Source organism: Megascapheus bottae, chromosome 31 (genome assembly GCF_031878675.1).
Source record: "Megascapheus bottae isolate mThoBot1 chromosome 31, mThoBot2.hap1, whole genome shotgun sequence".
NCBI lineage: Eukaryota > Metazoa > Chordata > Mammalia > Rodentia > Geomyidae > Megascapheus > Megascapheus bottae.
Genome location: NC_143539.1, coordinates 7180851 through 7198660, shown reverse-complemented (window position 1 = coordinate 7198660; position 17810 = coordinate 7180851). Strand labels below are relative to the sequence as shown.

General features: G+C 53.9%; 1 protein-coding gene across 1 annotated transcript; it reads right to left on the bottom strand.

Moving 5' to 3' along the window:
* Nucleotides 1-894: 894 nt before the first annotated feature.
* On the bottom strand, nt 895-11023 carry LOC150043879 (calpain-12-like). The gene is made up of 22 exons (XM_090322783.1): nt 10781-11023; nt 10213-10282; nt 9956-10074; nt 9650-9783; nt 8970-9138; nt 6780-6845; nt 6599-6684; nt 6458-6532; nt 6034-6197; nt 5719-5960; nt 5075-5086; nt 4702-4910; nt 4377-4419; nt 4213-4272; nt 3782-3839; nt 2930-3000; nt 2771-2833; nt 2361-2439; nt 1747-1863; nt 1612-1670; nt 1420-1541; nt 895-1026 (listed from the first exon to the last, which is right to left on the bottom strand). Exons 1-21 carry the CDS (start codon nt 11021-11023, stop codon nt 1449-1451), a joined length of 2232 nt encoding a protein of 743 aa, XP_090178909.1. The 3' UTR covers nt 895-1026; nt 1420-1448.
* Nucleotides 11024-17810: the final 6787 nt, after the last annotated feature.

Sequence of the window (17810 nt, the reverse complement as noted above, 5' to 3'; positions counted from 1 at the left end):
GGGTGGTATCCTTTCTGTCCTGGAAACATAGTAGGGTACTTGTTTTCCTGTCTCCTGAAGGGGGAAATAAGACTTTTCCTGCTTTATTTTTGGATCACAGGAGCCTGATCAGGAGGTAACAGAAATATTTAAGGTACCCTAGCCAATGGGTGGCGCTGCAGTTCAGCACAATAGAAACGATAGTTGGTGGAAATATTAAGAGTCAGGAACATTCTTAGAGCCTGATTAAGTGAACTGGTCCAGGTCCAAGGTTGATAAGATGATATAGAGTCTTATAGGTGGTTTGTCGACTCCTTAACGGAAGAGATAACCTTGTGCAGTGGGCCATGAGCCTCTCTGGTCTGGCAAATGTTAATGACTGCTGGGGCACCATTATTTGCTTGGATATTTCTGCTTCCCCTTCTTCCCATCCCCGACTCGTTATCTGCAGGATTGGTGATGGTGAACAGAGAGAGGAGCTGGGCTCTCTGTCACTGGCAGTGCTAATGCCTGCTTCCTGGAGGACATGGCAGCCCATCTGGCAGTGTCCTCACACAGGTTATTTCCCTGATTTAGTCTGATCAGTGGGCCTTGCAGTGAACTATCCCAATAGCTGCGGGAAGAAATGAGGCTTTCAAAAGTTTAACCATGTGGGGACTATTTATAACAGATGCTCCCTTAGTTGTCAAAAGGCTTCATCGCTTCCAGATGGAAGGCATACTTAGTTGTATACTGTCAGGGAGTGGCTAGCAGCGCTGTGGAATGTGCTTGGGAGGGCCACGAGCTCAGCCTGTTGATTGGTGATCTGGAGGGGACCAGACTCTTTAACACTACAGAGATGGACACAACAGCAGACCCAGCCGCAACAGCAGACCCAGCCGCAAGTGTACCTCCCAGAGGAAAAAGCTGCCACCAGTAAACCAAGTAAAATGAGCTAATAAAGTATATATGTGAGGCTTCCATGTCTGGTACAGGTAGGTACTAGGGTAGATGGGTTAGTGGGGGGCCAGGCTGGAGAGTTAAGGTAAAATCTTCCACCGGAGAACCCTGAAGAGAGAGAACAGATGACATGTCATTCTTTTAGGGGGGGTGGTCATGGGACTTGAACTCAGCCTGGGCACTGTCCCTGACCTCTTCAGCTCAAGGCTACCACCCTTCCCTGGAGACAAGCCCCACTGTCTGTTTTCTAGTGATTAATTAGAGAGAAGAGTCTCAGGTCCTTTCCTGCCCTGGGCTGGCTTTGAACCTTGATCCTCAGATCTCAGCCTCCTGAGTAACTAGGATTACAGGCATGAGCCACTGCGCCTGATTTGACAGGTCCTATTTTGAAGACGTCTTCCCTAGCGTCCTCTCTGTATAATGTCTGTGCAAGGCCCGGGTCTCTGCAGCCCTCACATGTGTTCAGTGTACGCTGTCCAAGTTGAGTGGGGGTCCACTCACATTGACATCAAGAGGATGTGGAGTTTTGTCTAGAGAAGAGGGGATGGGCAGGTGCCAGCGTGCTTGTCTGGAGTGCTGCTTCCAGGGAGCCCCAAGGAGAACAAGGCGGCCACCTCCAACCACTGTGGAGAAAGTGGGGTGTGAGCTCCAACCAGCGCCCGCCCAAGCCACCTGGTCCCCACCCCAGCTCACCTGTCTGTGGGTCAGGTTCACAACCCCGTCACTTCCGGCCAGGTGCTGTCTGCAGTGGCCTGTACAGAGAGGAGCAGAGTGGGTGCTGGCCCTCAGCTGAGTGGTGCCCGCTGCACCCCAAGTCAGGGCACTCACGGAAGATGCTCAGGAGCTGGGCCGCACAGGACACAAAGCGCTCCAAGTCCACCCGCAGGCGGCTGTCCCGGTAGCGGCTGGTGAGGGCCTGAGCCAGCTGGTTGTTCAAGTGGAAGCCTAGGGATGGAGCCCCGTGAGCCCCCATCGGCATGGCACCCCACCATGTACAGGGGGCCCAGCTGTGCAGCCATGGGGGCCCTGGGCATGGACTACACCTGTCCAAAACTCCCAGGTGGGGGTTGTTTTATTGAATACCCCCAAACAACCCTGTCCCCAAAGCTGCACCACGTGGAAACATGGCTGCCAGCTTCCTGTGCCATGGCAGGAGGTCACCTCTGTCATGCTGTCCACGGGGCTCCCCAAAGCCCTGGACCCCTGAAACTCCAGGCTGTGGATGCACCTGGATACACAACTACATGAGCAGCAGAGAGCCTACAGTGCGAGACACATCACACTGGAAGGAAAGGCACGCGAGGGTTCAGCCAACGCTCTCCACAGTCCACAGCATTCTACCACACTAGCTGAGCCTCAAGACACAGGGCCAATGCTCCTTCCTGCAGCCCCACTTCAGGTCCTCTGCACACGTCCCCCTCCATCCTCCCGGCCCGGCACACCTGCTGCACTGAGCGCCAGCCTCAGCTCGTAGGAGTTCATGGTCCCCGAGTTGTCCTCATCGAACTTGTGGAATGTGTCCTGTGTGGGGAGACCACCTACCCTGAGGCCTCCGGGCCAGCTGCCCTTCCTCTAAGCAGGGGCTCTGCACCACTGCACCCTGCTTGCTCTTCTGACCAAATGGCCATGTGCCTGCCACTCAAATGTGGTGGTGTATTGCTGTGTCTAGAACCTTCCACCATTTCCTCCCTGCATGGCTCCAGGCACCCATTTGTAGCCAAGGAAAGAGAGCCCCTCAAAGGGAGGTGAGGTGCCTGAGCTCCCCCAGCCAGAACCAATTCCTGGGGGTAACTGATGACCTAAAGGGGGTCCCTGTCCGGTAGGAAGCCACCCAGGTGAGTCCCCACCTTACCTGCCATGACAGGAGGTGAGCCCAGAGCTCCTGGAAGTGGTGCAGAGACAGGCAGGGTCCGCGCTGTGCCGGGGACATGGGATAAGGAACACTGCCCGCAGAAGGGAAGGAGACCCCCACACCTCATCCCTCCTTCCTCCCCACCCTGCCTGCACGTACCCCAAAACACCGCAGCAGCTGCTCACAGGTCCTCAGCCCAATCTCTCCCATGGTCTTAGCGTTGGCTTTGCCTACAAGAAAACACCCGAGCCGGCACTGTTGGGGCACAGCTATCACCCTAGCGACTCAAGAGGCTCAGCTCTGAGGATCACAATTCAAAACAATCCTAAGTAACAAAGTGAGACTTCTTTTCTTTCCTTTTCCTTTTGCTTTTTTTCTTTTGCCAATCCTGGGGCCTGATCTCAGGGCCCAGTCATTGTCCTTGAGCTTTCTCAAGGCTAGTACTCTACCACTTCAGCCACAACGCCATTTGGGGCTTTTTCTGTGTACCAAGGAATCAAAGCCAGGATGTTGTGCATTCTAGCCAAGTACTCTACCATGATGTCACACTTCTGGCCCCAAACTCAGACTTTGCTCTCCAATTAATCACCAAAAAGTAGAGTAGGCTCAAGTGCTGGTGACACAAAAAGCTAAGGGACAGTGACCGCATTCTTAGTTCAAATCCCAATAGTACCATGCTCTTGAGGCCACAGGCCAGTGTGAGTGCCCATATGTACGCTGGCATGCACACACATGAAAAGAAAACACCCAGCACCTGCTCCCTGGAGGCCACACACTGATGAAGCTTCAGCTTTGCAGATGGGACTCACTAAAGGGGGCCTTTACTAGACACAGGCTCAGAGCTGGCATCTGAAGCCAGGCGGGGTGAGTGTTCCCCAAGCCTGTGCCCACAACAGCTACCCACCCTGCCTCCCACAGCAAGGGCTGCTGGGAGAAGCCCACCACAGGCCACATGCAGGGAGATGCTTCTGCTGAGCCTGGACCCCATGGCTACAGGGCCACTCAACTCACCAGGCTCCAGGGCAATGCTTAGGAGGGTGTGCAGCTGGTAAGCGTCCAGTGCCTCCTCCTGGAAGAGAGGGCAGCTGCTGAGACCCTGTGTGGGCCACAGCTGGGGACATGGCAAGGACTGAGATCCCCAGGCCTGTCCTCTCAGAGTCCACTTGGGTCAGGCAGTTATGGGGAAGGTGGGGCTGGAGGAGCCCAGGGCTGGCAGCTGCCAGAAGAAGCACTTTGGAAACTGCCTGCAAAGGAGGGAAAGGACCAAGGTACAGAAAAAAGCACTGAGGCAGGGAACAGCTGCATTACAAGAAAGCAACTCAGGCGATGTGAGCATGGAGGGTGAGGAAGGGAGTACAAGGGGAGCACTGGAAAGGGAGCATGAAGAGGGCTGGGCTCAAAACCACGTGCACACACACACATATGCACAGCTCTCTCCTCACCTCTCCAGCCAGTTCCAGAAACAGTTGCTCCAGCTGTTTCTCCAGGGGCTCATAAGGGATCTGCAGTGGTGGGGAGAGTTGAGTCCTGACCCAAAGCCCTGTCCCATGCTGTCCTCCGGCCCTGGCCACCCGCGCGCTGTCCCCTCCCAGAGCAGCCCCCGCACCTTCAGGGCCTCCAGGTCCGCGCTGATGACATCATCGACCTCCCTGCGAATGACAGACCAGACTTGGAGACCTGGCGCGGTCCGAGCCCTAAGCAGGACCTGGGCGGGGCTCTAGGCCCCGGGGGCGTGGCTCACTCCCGGGGCGGAGCCTCGCGGTGGGCGTGGCTTGTGCCTAAGGCTGGACTTGAGGTGTGGAGCAGGGCGTGGAGACAGCAGGACGGAGTTGGGGTCTGGAACGGGGGTGGAGGTGGGGTTTGGGGTCCGGGGAGGGGTGGAGGTGGTGGGGTTTCGTCCCCCCATGCCCTCTCTGGGGTCCCAGGCTCACACAGCCGTGTGTCCTCGCTCAGAAAAAATGCGCAGCATGAAGTCCGCGTCCTGGGTGCCGCGGCACGCGTAGGGCACCACCAGGTAGTGTCCAGGCGGCAGGCGGCAGCGGCGGCTCACATCGCGCCGGGCGCAAAACACGGAGCAGTCGGCGCGCAGCAGAGTGGGCAGAAGCGCGCGGCTGTGCGGCGAGTCCCAGACGCCCAGCAGCTGTGGGCAGGGGCGGTGCGTTCTCCACCCGTGCAGCGGCCTCCTCCAGCCAGCGCCCCCCACACCGCCTGGGGGGCCCTGGCCTCCGGATCCCCCGCCCCACCGGGGCCCTCCACCGTGCCTGTCCGGGGCAGAGCCAGGCCTGGGCGCCACCTGACACCCACCTCTTCTGGAATCTGCAAGACAGAAAAGCCAGGGGCTCATCAGGGGCAGGAAGAAGCCACCATGCCAGCCCTCTGGCCCTCACCAGTGGAGGTCCAGTGCGCTTTCACTGGCTGTCCTGAGGCCTGAACTTGGGGCCTGGGCGCTGCCCCTGACCTCTGATCCAGGCTAGTGCTCCACTACCTTGAGCCACAGCTCCACTAAAGGCATTTTCTGGGATTGAGTGGACTTAAGAGCCTCACAGATCTTCCTGCCTGGCTGGCTTCCAAGGCTACCCTGGAATCCGAGCCTGCCCAGGAGCTGGGATGACAGGCCGTGAGTGGTGGCACCAGGCACCACCCTCTTGTTGACCGCGTTGTACCCCCTTTCCCCGCACCCCTCCCTGGCAGAGGGTCCCTCTGACCCCTGCCAGCCCTCTCCTCTCCCTCTGCCCCCTGCCAGCCCTCTCCTCTCCCTCTGCCCCCTGCCAGCCCTCCCCTCTCCCTCTGCCCCCTGCCAGGCCTCTCCTCCTCTGTGTCCCTTTGTAGCCACCACGGTCCCCTCCACACAGCCTTTTTCTGCCCCTATTTCAGCCTGACCTTGACCTCCCACCCCCAGCCTCTTCTCTATGATCTTCAACACCGCCCACCCCAGGCCAGGGCTCCACCTGAAACACGTGGAATCCCATCTTGGGGCAAGTGAGACCTTTGGCCTCCAGGTGCCGCTGCCGCCGTCGCTTGCGTTGGATGAGTGACAGGATGATGGTGCACTTGGGGATGCGGCCCCCCCTGGCTGGGCCACCCGCCCCTGCTGCCCCACAGTCCCCCCAGGGCCCCTCCTCCTCCTCATCATCTTCCTCATCCGGCTTCAGCAGCGTCAGCCGGAACTGAGGATTGGTCCAGAAGGTTTCTGAGGGAGGAGAAGGCAGTGGGTGCACAGCCTGGGGGTCTCCCCACCTCCCCCCTAGGGCCCCAGGGCTCACCAGCACCAGGCTGGCTCCCGCCAGAGTTGAAGCCGCGCACCCAGCGGCCCTGGAAAGTGTGGATGTGCCAGCCGCCCCCCGCAGGGCTGGGTCCCAGCACCTCGCGGCTGAGCCAGCAGATCTGCACCTTGTCGAAATGACTCAGGAAGTCCTTCAGCTCCATCCTGCCGAGGACAGTCAGCCCGTGAACCCCTCAACCCACACACACCCAGCCCCCCGGTCCCCAAATGTGTCCAACACCCAACAGTGTGAAAAGCCACAGAACCCCACACTCCTCAGCGCCCAAGCCTAGTCCTGGCACACACAGAAAAAAAAGAGAGGAAAAGAAGGAAGGAAAGAAGGAAACAGACCTGAAAGTTACAAGGTACACTGGCCTAGTTTGTTCTATTAGGATTCACCCCATGATTTCACCCCCAGAACTCACCAGAACTCACCATCCTCCTTCTTCATCAGCAGGGCATCTCGCCACTCAGTGGGGAGCGCGTCCCAGCGTGGGCAGCTGGGGAGAGGAGTGTGAGGACCTTGCAGGGGGGACCCAGCCCCCACCCCCAGGGGCCCAGCTCACTTGTCACTCCAGGCCCCCTTCCACTCTCCCCGGCAGTGAGGATTCCACAGTCGAAGAAGTTGAACTTTACTGTTGTCCAGGGACAGCTGAGGGTGGCAAGGTCAGTGCTGGGACATGGTCATTGAGGGAGCAGCGGGCACCTGGAGATTCCCACTCACCTGGCACTCCCAGGGCAGCTCACCTTGTGTGTGCCGGTGACTGAGTATGCATGTTTTGTCAACAGCCCGAGTTCACCTCCCAGATTCTTCTGGATAGATACAGAGGGTGAGGCCAGGTGATACAGAGGAGCTGCTCTCCCCAGCCCCACAACCTTGGGCCACTGAAGCAGCAGTCAATCATCAAACACAGGCAGGCAGGCAGGCAAGTCTGTGAGATTCTCATCTCCAAGGAACCACCAAAAAAAGCCAGAAATGGAGCTGTGGCTCAAGTGGCAGAGCCCCAACCTGGGTGAAAAACAGCGCCCAGGCTCTGAGGTCAAGCTCCAGGACTGACACAAAGAAAACCCAAACCCATGTTTGGTTCCTCGATCCCGGTCAGCTCCGCACACAGCCTCCCGGCTTTCCTGCCACACCTGGCACCGCCTTCACCCTTGAAATAAAAGCACTGTCTTTCCTCATGCTCATTTCCTGTGCATGGAGAGCTGGGGCCTCCTCCTCCCCCGTCATTGAGTCGCAGCTCACTCAGGTATAGGGTCCTGATCCATGTAGGCCCCTCACATGCCAACCTGCTGCTTGGTTCACCTTGTTTCTGGAAAATTGTATTCTAGTTTACTTTTGGCCCTTGGGCCTTGAACTCGGGGCCTGAGCACTATCCCTGAGCCTCTTTGTACTCAAGGCGAATGCTCTGTCATGTGAGCTGAAGTGCCATTTCTGGCTTTTTCTGAGAAGTGCACTGGAGAAAGAAGTCTCACAGACTTTCTGCCCAGCTAATAACTTCAGCTGGGATCCTCGGATCTCAGCCTCCTGAGTAGCGAGAATCGTAGGCCTGAGCCTGCGCTGGCACCTGGCTTTCCGGCAAATCTATTATACACTGAAATGACTCGTGACTTTACTGTCTACCTTGGTCTTCAGTAGCCCTGACTCTCTGTGATCCTATTGTGTGCTCTGTGCACAGTAGGTATTTGTACAATGACAGTGCTCCCTGATGGCTGTACCTATACACATCGGATTTCTCTATAACCTCCAACACAAAAGCTCAGGAAACATGCCCAGGCCCTGAGCTCAAGCGCCAAGATGGGCAAACAAGTGCACATGCACACTGCTTATCTGGGGCAGTTGGAGGCATGACTCAGTTGAGAGAGCATCAGCTAATGAGCCTAGGGTAGTTTCTGTGTGTGTGTGTGTGTGTGTGTGTGTGTGTGTTATAGGGCTTGGTGCTGTCCCTGAGCTCTTCAGCTCAAGGCTACCACCCTACCTTTGAGCCAAGACCCACTTCTCATTTTCTAGAGGTTAGAGGTAAGAGTCTCAGGTCCTTTTGTGCCTGGGCTGCCTTTGAACTTTGATCCTGAAATCTCAGCTTCCTGAGGAGCTAGGATTATGGGCATGAGCCACCATGCCTGGCTGGTTTTGTTTTTACTGCAAATTGGAGAAAGTTTCTCCCCCCTTCCCCGTAGTCCTAGGGCTTGCAATCAGGACCTGAGCACTGTCCTTTGGGTTTTTTGTTTTTGTTTTTGTTTTTTTCCCAGTCCTGGGGCTTATTGCTCAGGGTCCTTAGTCTTTTTCAAGGCTACAGCTCTACCACTTGAGCCACAGCACCATTTCTGGCTTTTGCTTTTTCTTTACTTTCTTTCTTCCTTGTTTTTTTTTTTTTTTTTGGTCTGTCCTGGGCCTTGAACTCAGGGCCTGAGCACTGTCCTTAGACATTCTCAATGCTAGAACTCTACCACTTGAGCTACAGCACCACTTCTGCCTTTTTCTATGTATGTGGTACCAAGGAATTGAACTCAGGTCTTCGTGCTCAATAGGCAGACACTCCACCACTAGACCAAACTCCCAGCCATGTCCTTGGAATTTTAAAGGCTCGTGCTCTATCACTTGAACCACAGCACCACTTCCCATTTTCTAGGGGTTAATTGGAAATAAGAGTCTCAGATCCATTTATGCCCTGTTTGGCTTTGATCCTTGATCCTCAGATCTCAGCCTCCTGAGTGGCTGGGATTACAGGTGTGAGCCACCATGCCTGGCTTAGCACAAACCCTCTTGTAACCTCTGGATCCAGCTGGGCCTGAAGCTGGCCATGAGAGAACTAATAAGTTCCTTCTAGCTTGCTGATTTGATTTGTGAGAAGGAACAAGGCAGCAAGAGAACAAGCAAAGACACAGGCCTCTCCCACCCTGCCCTGACCTGGGTCACAGTGGAGATCTGGTTCTCACCTGGATAGAGGCACCCACGAGGGACTTTTTGCCCAGTGCATGGCGAAGAGTGTCACAGAGATGGGGGGGTTTATCTGTCAGTTTCAGCACCTCCTCCACACCTCCTGTGAAGTCCACGGAGGCCTCGTTCATGCTGCCACTTGTCAAGTTTTCATAGGAGCCATGGAGCCTGTGGGGATGTGAGGGAGGCTTCTGGGGTGCCAGTGGGACCCAGTGTCTCCATCCCTGCAAACGTCATGTTCAATGCAGGGTAAAGTGGGGTGCTAGAAGGCTCTGAATCTGCAGCTCAGGACCGCACAGTCTGGGGACTCGTAGAGTCCTCGGGGAGGGACCTGGTCAGGCATTCCAGAGCCCCATGAGGAGGAAGGATAGATTTAGGGTCCCAGGGATGGCGCTCGGATTTGGGATGACTCTGGATCTCTCTCAGTGGATCAGGACAGACAGCCTGAGCTTACAGGTTCTCCAGGAGATAGAGCTGGGACCTGGTGACTGGAATGTGGGGTTGGGGGATCCTTGGGAATGAGTGGGTAACCAGTGGAGAAGGTGGCAGAGAGCTGTGTGGAGAGTCCAGAGGGTTGCAGGGTGCACTGTGGGTTTAGGGCACTTGGGGTCGTGACTCAGCTTGGGGCCCTTGGTGAGGTGCCTGGAGGAACTCAGAAGTTGGGGGGCAGGGGCCTCACTTGGCATAGGCTTTCTCTAGGAGGGGTGCCCAGAACTCATTCTTCTGTCCTGATTTCACAAACATCAGCTTGCCTTTCTTGATGGGCAGCTTGTCGTCCACCACGACGTCCACCCAGCGGCCAAACTGCCAGAACTGGAGAGAGAAGCTCAGCTGCCACTTTAGCCCACCCTGACCCCGACCTCAACCCTGAACCAACCCTGAGCCCTAGGATGAGCACCCCAAGGGGACAGGGTCAACTCTGCCATCTCTGGCACTCTTTCATCATGGGGGAAACTGAGGTACAGAGAGAGGAACTGAACTTTACCTGAAAGTGGAAGATGCCTGCGTAGCCATCTTGGAAGCTCTGTCCTTGGGGGACCACCCGGTACAGGAGAGGGTGGTACATAGTGAGAGAGGCAGTGGCAGCCAGAAACCAGCAATTTCCTGGAGGACAGCTCAGTGAGGAAGAGTACACAGGGGATGGAAGAGGAGGAGTGGGGGAGGGAGGCAGAGCAAGGGCTCCCCATCTGGGCACCACTGCCACATGGGGATTTGGGGCTCACGCAGGCCCAGGGTTCTCACCCAGTCTCCCCTGGCACACATCCGTCCTGCTCATGTCTTCACAGATGAACTGGGGGTTCTCACAAAACTCCTGGGAGGAAAGGGGTGCAGTCAGAAAAGCCAAGGCCAGCCGGTCACTGCAGATTACTCCTAGCTACTCAGGAAGCTGAGATCTAAGGACTGAGGTTCAAAGCCAGCCCAGGCAGGAAAGTTTGTGAGACACTTACCTCCAAACCAGAAAACCAGAGGTAGCACCATAGCTAAAGTGGTAGAGGGCTAGACGAGCTGAAAAGCTCAGCTCAGGCCCTGAGTCAAGCCCCATGACAGACAGAAGAAAAAGAAAGGAAGGAAGGAAGGAAGGAAGGAAGGAAAGCAAAAGGCAAGAGCTGCTCGGAAGTCAGGTGCCATCCCTGCAGTGCTTCCATGCCAGCTAAGGGGGCCTCAGAGCCCTGAAGCCTGCAGCGGATCTGGCCAGGGCTCTGTTTCCCTGGGCTCCCTGTAGCCCAGAAGGCTGAGCTGTCAGTAGGTCTAGTCCCTCAGACCCAGGATCCAAACCCAGCCTCCCCCCTCAGGCAGAGCCACACTTTACATGGGGTCTCTTCCACTCCACCCTTTTGGCCTTCTCTGAGTTTGGCCCCAGTTCGTTTTCACCAAGGGCATCTGGTCCAGCAGGGAACAAGGGATCCTGGAAGAGAGTCCTCAATTTCAGATGCTCTGCTCGGATGGTCTGGTAGTTCTGGCCTCGAAAGGCCTTTGGGCCCCTGGCCCCAGCTTCATTGCTGGCCCTGTCGTCCACCAGCTGGATGGTGACATGCCTGCTGCCGCCTGCCATTGTGCACTCCTGGCTGTGGAGGTGCCTGGGTCTTTTTCAACGCTGAGTCAGGGGCGGGGCCTCTCTGTCCTCAGATCGTCCTCACATGGCAGCCTCCTGAGTAGCTAGGGTGACGGCATGAGCTACCTGTGGTGGAAAACCTCTAGATCAGAGGCAGGGGGACATCCTCATGAGCCTACGACCCACTGCCCTCTCCCCAGGACAAACTTCCCAGATTTGGGACCAGAACAAAGCAGAAAGGTGGAAGGAAGTAGCAGGGATAGGGACTGAGCTGGCATGGGTGACTCAACCCTTCCTTCCACCCACTACCCACAACTGGCACAGACCCTGGCCCTGGGGCACAACTGGGAAGGGTGGCACAAGAGACTCCTGGCTTCCAGGCACTCACTTGCTGGGCTCCCACTCCACCCCAGGCTCCTGTCCAGGGCTGAGGACCCAGCATTGACAGCCCCGGTCACCGCTGTCCTCTGCTCACAGCCACAGGAGCACGGGCCACACACTGCCTCCCAGGCCAGCCTTTGGCCTGCTTGGTCCACGGCTGGATCCCAGGGCCCAGGTGTGCCTGGACCACGGGAGATAAGGGCCAGTGACTCTGGGTGAAGGGGTCACGGGGACAGCTGCCCTTCCCCAGGTCCTGGGCTGGCCAGCTCCAGGCACACATGCTCAGATGCTCACATGCCCTAGCAGACCTGGGGGGCTGCACAGCTGTGCTGGCCCAGCCTCTGCCCCTCCTCTCCACATCGTGTCCTCACTCTGCTGTCCCCACTCTACCATCTCACTCCATGCTCCATCTTTTCCCCCTCACACCAGCTGCTCCTACGTTCCTGTTCAGTGATGATGGGGTACAGAGGGGTATGGATTGGGGTGTCCTAGATATCCAGACTAAGAACAGGAGACATAGGGAACTCTGCCCCAGCCTCCATTTCAGACTTTTGGCCTCCCAGACTCTACAAGAAGAACTGAGGACAGGGGAAAACAGGAAGAAGGAAGAAAGTCATTTCTGGAAACAGGCAGAGGAAAGGTGGCACTTTGAGCTAGAGCTCACAATGCTACTTCCAGTGTTTGAGGGTTAATTGGAGATAAGAGTCTCTTGGACTATGACATACAAACTCTCAGCCTAATTTTGATTATGTTCTAAAGTCTAAGTGCCAGTGATTATATATAGAGATTCCCTTCTTGAATACTTGTTTGTTAAACACGTCATTTTAAATATGATGTGAAAATCAATGTTAATAAATTCTTTAATAAAAAAAAAAGAGTCTCTTGGAGAACTTTCTGACTAGCCTGACTTTGAATTGCAAACCTCACATCTCAGCCACCTGAGTAACTACAATTACAGGCATAAGCCAGTGGTATCTAGCAAAGATCTCTTCAATTGAATATTTTATCAATAGAACTTAACTGGTATTATAGTATTCCTGAGTAGAATCAGAGTCCCAGGCTTGACGACAGAATCCCTGGACAACTCAGCATCCCAATTTCTTGTCCCATTATGTCTACTAAAGATGTCACCTTGGCCACCCAGGGTGCTGGTGACTTGAGCAAAATAAGTTCAAGGACAGCGCCCAGGAACTGAGTTGAAGCTTCAGGACATGCAGAAAAAGAAAAAATAAGAAAAGAGAAGGATGAGACAATGAGTACCCACTTATGTAACTTGTATATATTTAATTATTCTAATTCTCCTGTTGCCTCATTCTATCATGCCTCAAGAATGAGGGTTTATAAAAGAAGCAGAAAAGATTGGAAGTATGGCCTAGTGGTAGAGTGCTTCCCTAAGGTTTATGAAGCTCTGGATTCCATCCCTTGGTACTGAGGCAGGTTAACCTAAGGAAAATGAGATGTGGTAAATGGTTGCCAGGAATTCAAAGACCCAAGTTTAAAACTTGTCCATCCACTTCACTTAAGATTAAGGGAACAAACTCATTTTGAGGGAAATGAAGCCAAAAAAAACTAGGGAAAATGAGGTGCAGTCAGCCTACAACAAATACAAGAGCTATTCCGTCAGGTACTTCCCTTAAGATTAAGGGAACCAAAGTCCTTTTTAGGGAAAATGAAGCAGAATAATGTAAGGAAACTGAGGCCTGGTGAAGGCAACTCAAAACTATGGTAGTTAGAAGTGCTGTCTTTGAAAACTCAAGCCATCTGCCCCAAATACAGACAACAGGGCACTGCCTTGTTTCAAGCTTCTGTTTTATGACAGGATGCATTTTTTTAAAACTCAAAGTAACAGCAGGTGTAATTAGAGCAAAGACAAAGCACCTATCTTTGCATGACATTGAAGCCAGACCCCCTAACTTACCATATAAATATCCCCACAGCTCAAGGAGCTGCGTGCTTCTCTGGCTAGCTCCCTGAGAGAGCACCCACACTCTGCAAGTGAGCCCCTGCCCTTCTGTTTCTCTGCTTTTTGTGTATTTGTCTGATTGCCTGTTTGTTTATTTACTCAATCAAGTGCTGCCAAGTTTTCCACCATGATGACTTGTCCAGAAATTCTTTTTTTTTTTTTTTTTTTTTTTGCCAGTCCTGGGCTTGAGCTCAGGGCCTGAGCACTGTCCTTGGACTTTCTCAAGGCTAGAGCTCTACCACTTGAGCCTCAGCACCACTTCTGGCTTTTTTCTATGTATGTGGTACCGAGGAATCGAACCCGGGTCTTCATGCATGCTAGGCAAGCACTTTAACCACTAGGCCAAACTCCCGGCCCCTTGTCCAGAAATTCTTATTCTACGATTGCAAAGACCCTAAGAAAAGACTCCCTACATTTAAAAGGAAGCTTCACTAAACCTCCTGCCCTTCTAGTGACAGTACCAGATACACAAAAGTCAGAAGGGGTGCTATTGCTCAAGTGGTAGAGCAATAGCTTTGAGAAAGCTCAAAGACATTGCCCAGGCCCCCAGTTCAAGTCCCAGGGCTACCAAAAAAAAGGGAGGGGGTACAGAGAAGTGATTAACTCATCAGAGGACAGTTGCTTGACCAGTAGGGCTTTTAGCCCGTCTTTAGGGTGCTGACACCGGCTTTAGGCTTCCATGGAGGAAAAGCTGGGGAAGACTATCCGGCAGAGTTTGAGAAGGATGCATCGATAAGCAGTTCTGGTGAAAGGTGTGGCCAGGCAGTTGTTGTAGTCATCAAGAAACAGGCCTGGTCACCTCCTGGCAGGGAGGACCTTACCAGAAGATAGGTATCCACCAGCCCTGTTGTTCCAGGAACCTAAGGAAGATGCAGAAGAAATGGCTCAGAGCAAAACAATGCAAGCCGGCCTCCGGCCTGTGATTTAGCTACTCAGAGGGTCGAGTGTCATGGGGTCCAGCGGTGGACAAACTATGAGACCACTGAGAACACGATTGAGACGTTAAAACTTTATTGAGCAGGGAAGGAGCTGTCAGGCCAGGACTACACCCCAAGGTTGGGAATCTCAGAGTGCAGCCCCGAACTGCAAAACCAGGCATTTTTTTGTTTTTGTTTTTGTTTTGTTTTGTTTTGCCAGTCCTGGGCTTGAGCTCAGGGCCTGAGCACTGTCCTTGGACTTTCTCAAGGCTAGAGCTCTACCACTTGAGCCTCAGCACCACTTCCGACTTTTTCCTATGTATGTGGTACCGAGGAATCGAACCCAGGTCTTCGTGCATGCTAGGCAAGCACTTTAACCACTAGGCCAAACTCCCGGCCAACCAGGCGGTTTTTAAAGAAGGCCTGCAAATGTGCTGTGGGGGTTCACACCATAAATCTCCTCCTTTATCTATAGTCACAATGCACCTGGATGGGGGCGCCAGGATGTCTCAAGACACAGCCTTAGTTAGGGTAAACTAATGGCACCCTGAGGTGGAAAACCTCTAGAACACAAACGGGGATATCACCATGGTCCCACATCCCACTGCCTTCTCTGCAGGACAAACCCCCCTAACTGGGGACCAGAAGAAAGGGGAAAGGAGGATGGAAGTGTGAGGGGCAGGGACCGAGCGGACTTGAGTGACTCAACCCTGCCTTCCACAAAACACCCACCGCTGGCACAGACCCTTTCCCTGGGCACAGCTGGCAAGGCTGGGCCTGGCCTTCTTTCTCCTCCTCCTCTACCTCCTCCTCCTCCTCCTCCTCCTCCTCCTCCTCCTCCTCCTCCTCCTCCTCCTCCTCCTCCTTTTCCGATGTGTTCTGCCCTAGCCCATGCTCCCTGATGTTCCCAATACATTGTCCATAGCCTGGGCCAGGACCCGAGAGCAGGCTCCCTGTGTCCCCAGCCAGCCTGATACAGGTACTCCTGGCTTGCAGACAACCCATTGGTCCTGACAGGTCCCGTGGGGCTTTCTCTCAGCCTCAGCCTCCTGCCCAGGGCTGAGGATCCAGCACTGACAGCCCCGGTCACCGCTGCCCTCTGCTCACAGCCACAGGAACACGGGGCACACACTGCCTCCCAGGCCAGCCTTTGGCCTGCTTGGTCCAAGGCTGGGTCCCAGGGCCCCAGGTGTGCCTGGACCATGGGAGGTAAGGACCCTGGGTGATGGGGACACGGGGACAGCTGCCCTTCCCCAGGCACACATGCTCAGATGCTCACATGCCCTAGCAGACGTGGGGGCTGCCCAGCTGGGCTGGCCCAGCCTCTGCCCCTCCTCTCCACATCCTGTCCTCTGTCTGTTGTTCTCCCTGCATCTTCTTCCCCCACCCCCAGGTGTTCCCACGTTTCTGTTCAGAGATGATGGGGTACAAAGGGGTGTGTCCTAGACGCAAAGCCCCACATAAAAAAGAACGACGGGCCGGGGGTGGTGGCTCACATCTGTAGTCCTAGCTACTCAGGAGGCTGAGATCACAGGATCTCGGTGCAAAGCCAGCCTGGGCACTAAAGAACCTGAGACTCTTATCTCCAATTAATCACTAGAAAATGGGAAGTGGGGCTGTGGCTCTCAGGGTAGGGCAGTAGCCTTGAGATAAAGAGCTCAGGGACAGTGCTTAGGCCCAGAGTTCAAGCCCCATGATCCCCTGCTCAAGAAAAAAAAGAGTCTCACAGTCTTTAGTGCCTGGGCTGGCTTTGAACTACAATCCTCAGATCTCAGCCTCCGGAGTAGCTAGGATGACAGATGTGAGCCAACGTGCACACCCCCATCCCTACCCCCAATAATTTCTATTGGAGATAAGAGTCTGGCTGACTTTTCCATTTGGGCTGGCTTTGAACTTTGATTTTCAAGATCTCAGTCTCCTGAATAGCTAGGATTGCAGGTGTGAGCCACTGGTACCTGACTTACTATGTGTGTATCTCACTGGCTTTGTAGTGCTGGGGCTGGCTTTGAACCTCTATCCTCAGATCTCAGCCTTCTGAGTAGCTAGGATTACAGGCATGAGCCACCGAGCCCAGCATATACATATATACATGTATAGATATATAGAGATATAGATATAGCTTTTGTCATGGGGTTTGAACTTGGTTTGGTACTCTCTCTGAGCTCTTCAGCTCAAGGCTACCACCCTACCCTTGAGCCAAGCCCAACTTCCCATTTTCTAGAGGTTCATTGGAGATAAGAGTCTCTGGTCCTTTTGTGCCGGGGCTGGCTTTGAACCTTGATCCTGAGATCTCAGCCTCCTGAGTAGGTAGGTTTTCAGGCGTGAGCCACTGCGCCCTGGGCAGCTTATATGTTTTTTTAAAAAAAAATAAAATTGTAAACATTTGGAATTGCTAATAAAAGTGGAGAAAAGAATCAGATTTTAAGATCTCTCTCCCTTCCTCTCCCCCTCCCCAGTCATTGGTGGCTCACATCTATAACCCAAGAGACTCTTATCCCCATTTAAGCAGCAATAAACCAGAAATGATTGTGTGGCTCCAGGAAGTAGAGTACCTATAGGCATATTTGCCCACTTCAGATCGACAGTCTTCATCAGGGACATCCACAAGGCCAGGTCTGGTCACAATTGTCCATTCCTCCACTCTACCTATCCCTGGCCCACTCTCTCCAAAATCTGCACCTACCCCCAGCTCCAACCATGTCAGCAACATGCTGTTGCCATAGTCCATTCCCGGTCACAAGCTTTCTAGTGTCCAGAGGCAAGGTGCCGGGACTTGACTATGTGTTCCAATATACAATGCTTTCCCTTGGCTATGGGCGAGCTAGAGAATGTACTCTCAGCTATGTGCCAGATACAGGATGTTTTCCTGGCAATAGTCCAGCTATAGGATGTTCGGTCCTGGCTGGCTGATATCTTCAGAGTCCAGCTGCAATCACAAAGATTTCCTGTTCCCAGCCCCTTCTCTGGACCTCAACCCCCTACACCCTGTAACCGCTCCCTCTGCCTGAGAACACTTCGTTCTTCTCTACCCCATGGGAGATCAGTCTGTCCACACTTTCCACATTAAATCTTGCTCTTTTTTTTTTGTTTTTGCCAGTCCTGGGCTTGAACTCAGAGCCTGGGCACTGCTGCTCTTGGGCTTTCTCAAGGCTAGAGCTCTACCACTTGAGCCACAGCACCACTTCCAGCTTTTTCTATGTATGTGGTACCAAGGAATTGAACCTGGGTCTTTGTGCATGTTAAGCAGCACTCTACCACTAGGCCAAACTCCCAGCCCTAAATCTTGCTCTTTTCTACGTGACTTATGTCTGTGTGGATATCTGGGTTGGTACTTACAGTTCCAGCCTTGAGCAATAAAGCTAAGCAAGATGGCAGGGTCTGGAATGCAAGTCCTAGTATCAGCTCACACACACACACACACACACACACACACACGCTCGCGGACATGCACACTTGCACGTGCACACACAAGAATTAGGAAATGAATACATTAACTAATGATTATTCTGATTCTTCTTGTTTTGCT

Bases quoted from the DNA above. Each gene is read 5' to 3' on its own strand.
- LOC150043879 (XM_090322783.1), bottom strand. From the start codon at position 11,023: ATGGCAGGCGGCAGCAGGCATGTCACCATCCAGCTGGTGGACGACAGG. The intron at 5,961-6,033 runs GTGAGCCCTGGG...CTCCTCCCTCAG, and splicing joins CGGGAGCCAGCCTGGTGCTG to AAACCTTCTGGACCAATCCT. The intron at 1,542-1,611 runs GTGAGCTGGGGT...CTTTCTCCACAG, and splicing joins TGAACCTGACCCACAGACAG to TGGTTGGAGGTGGCCGCCTT.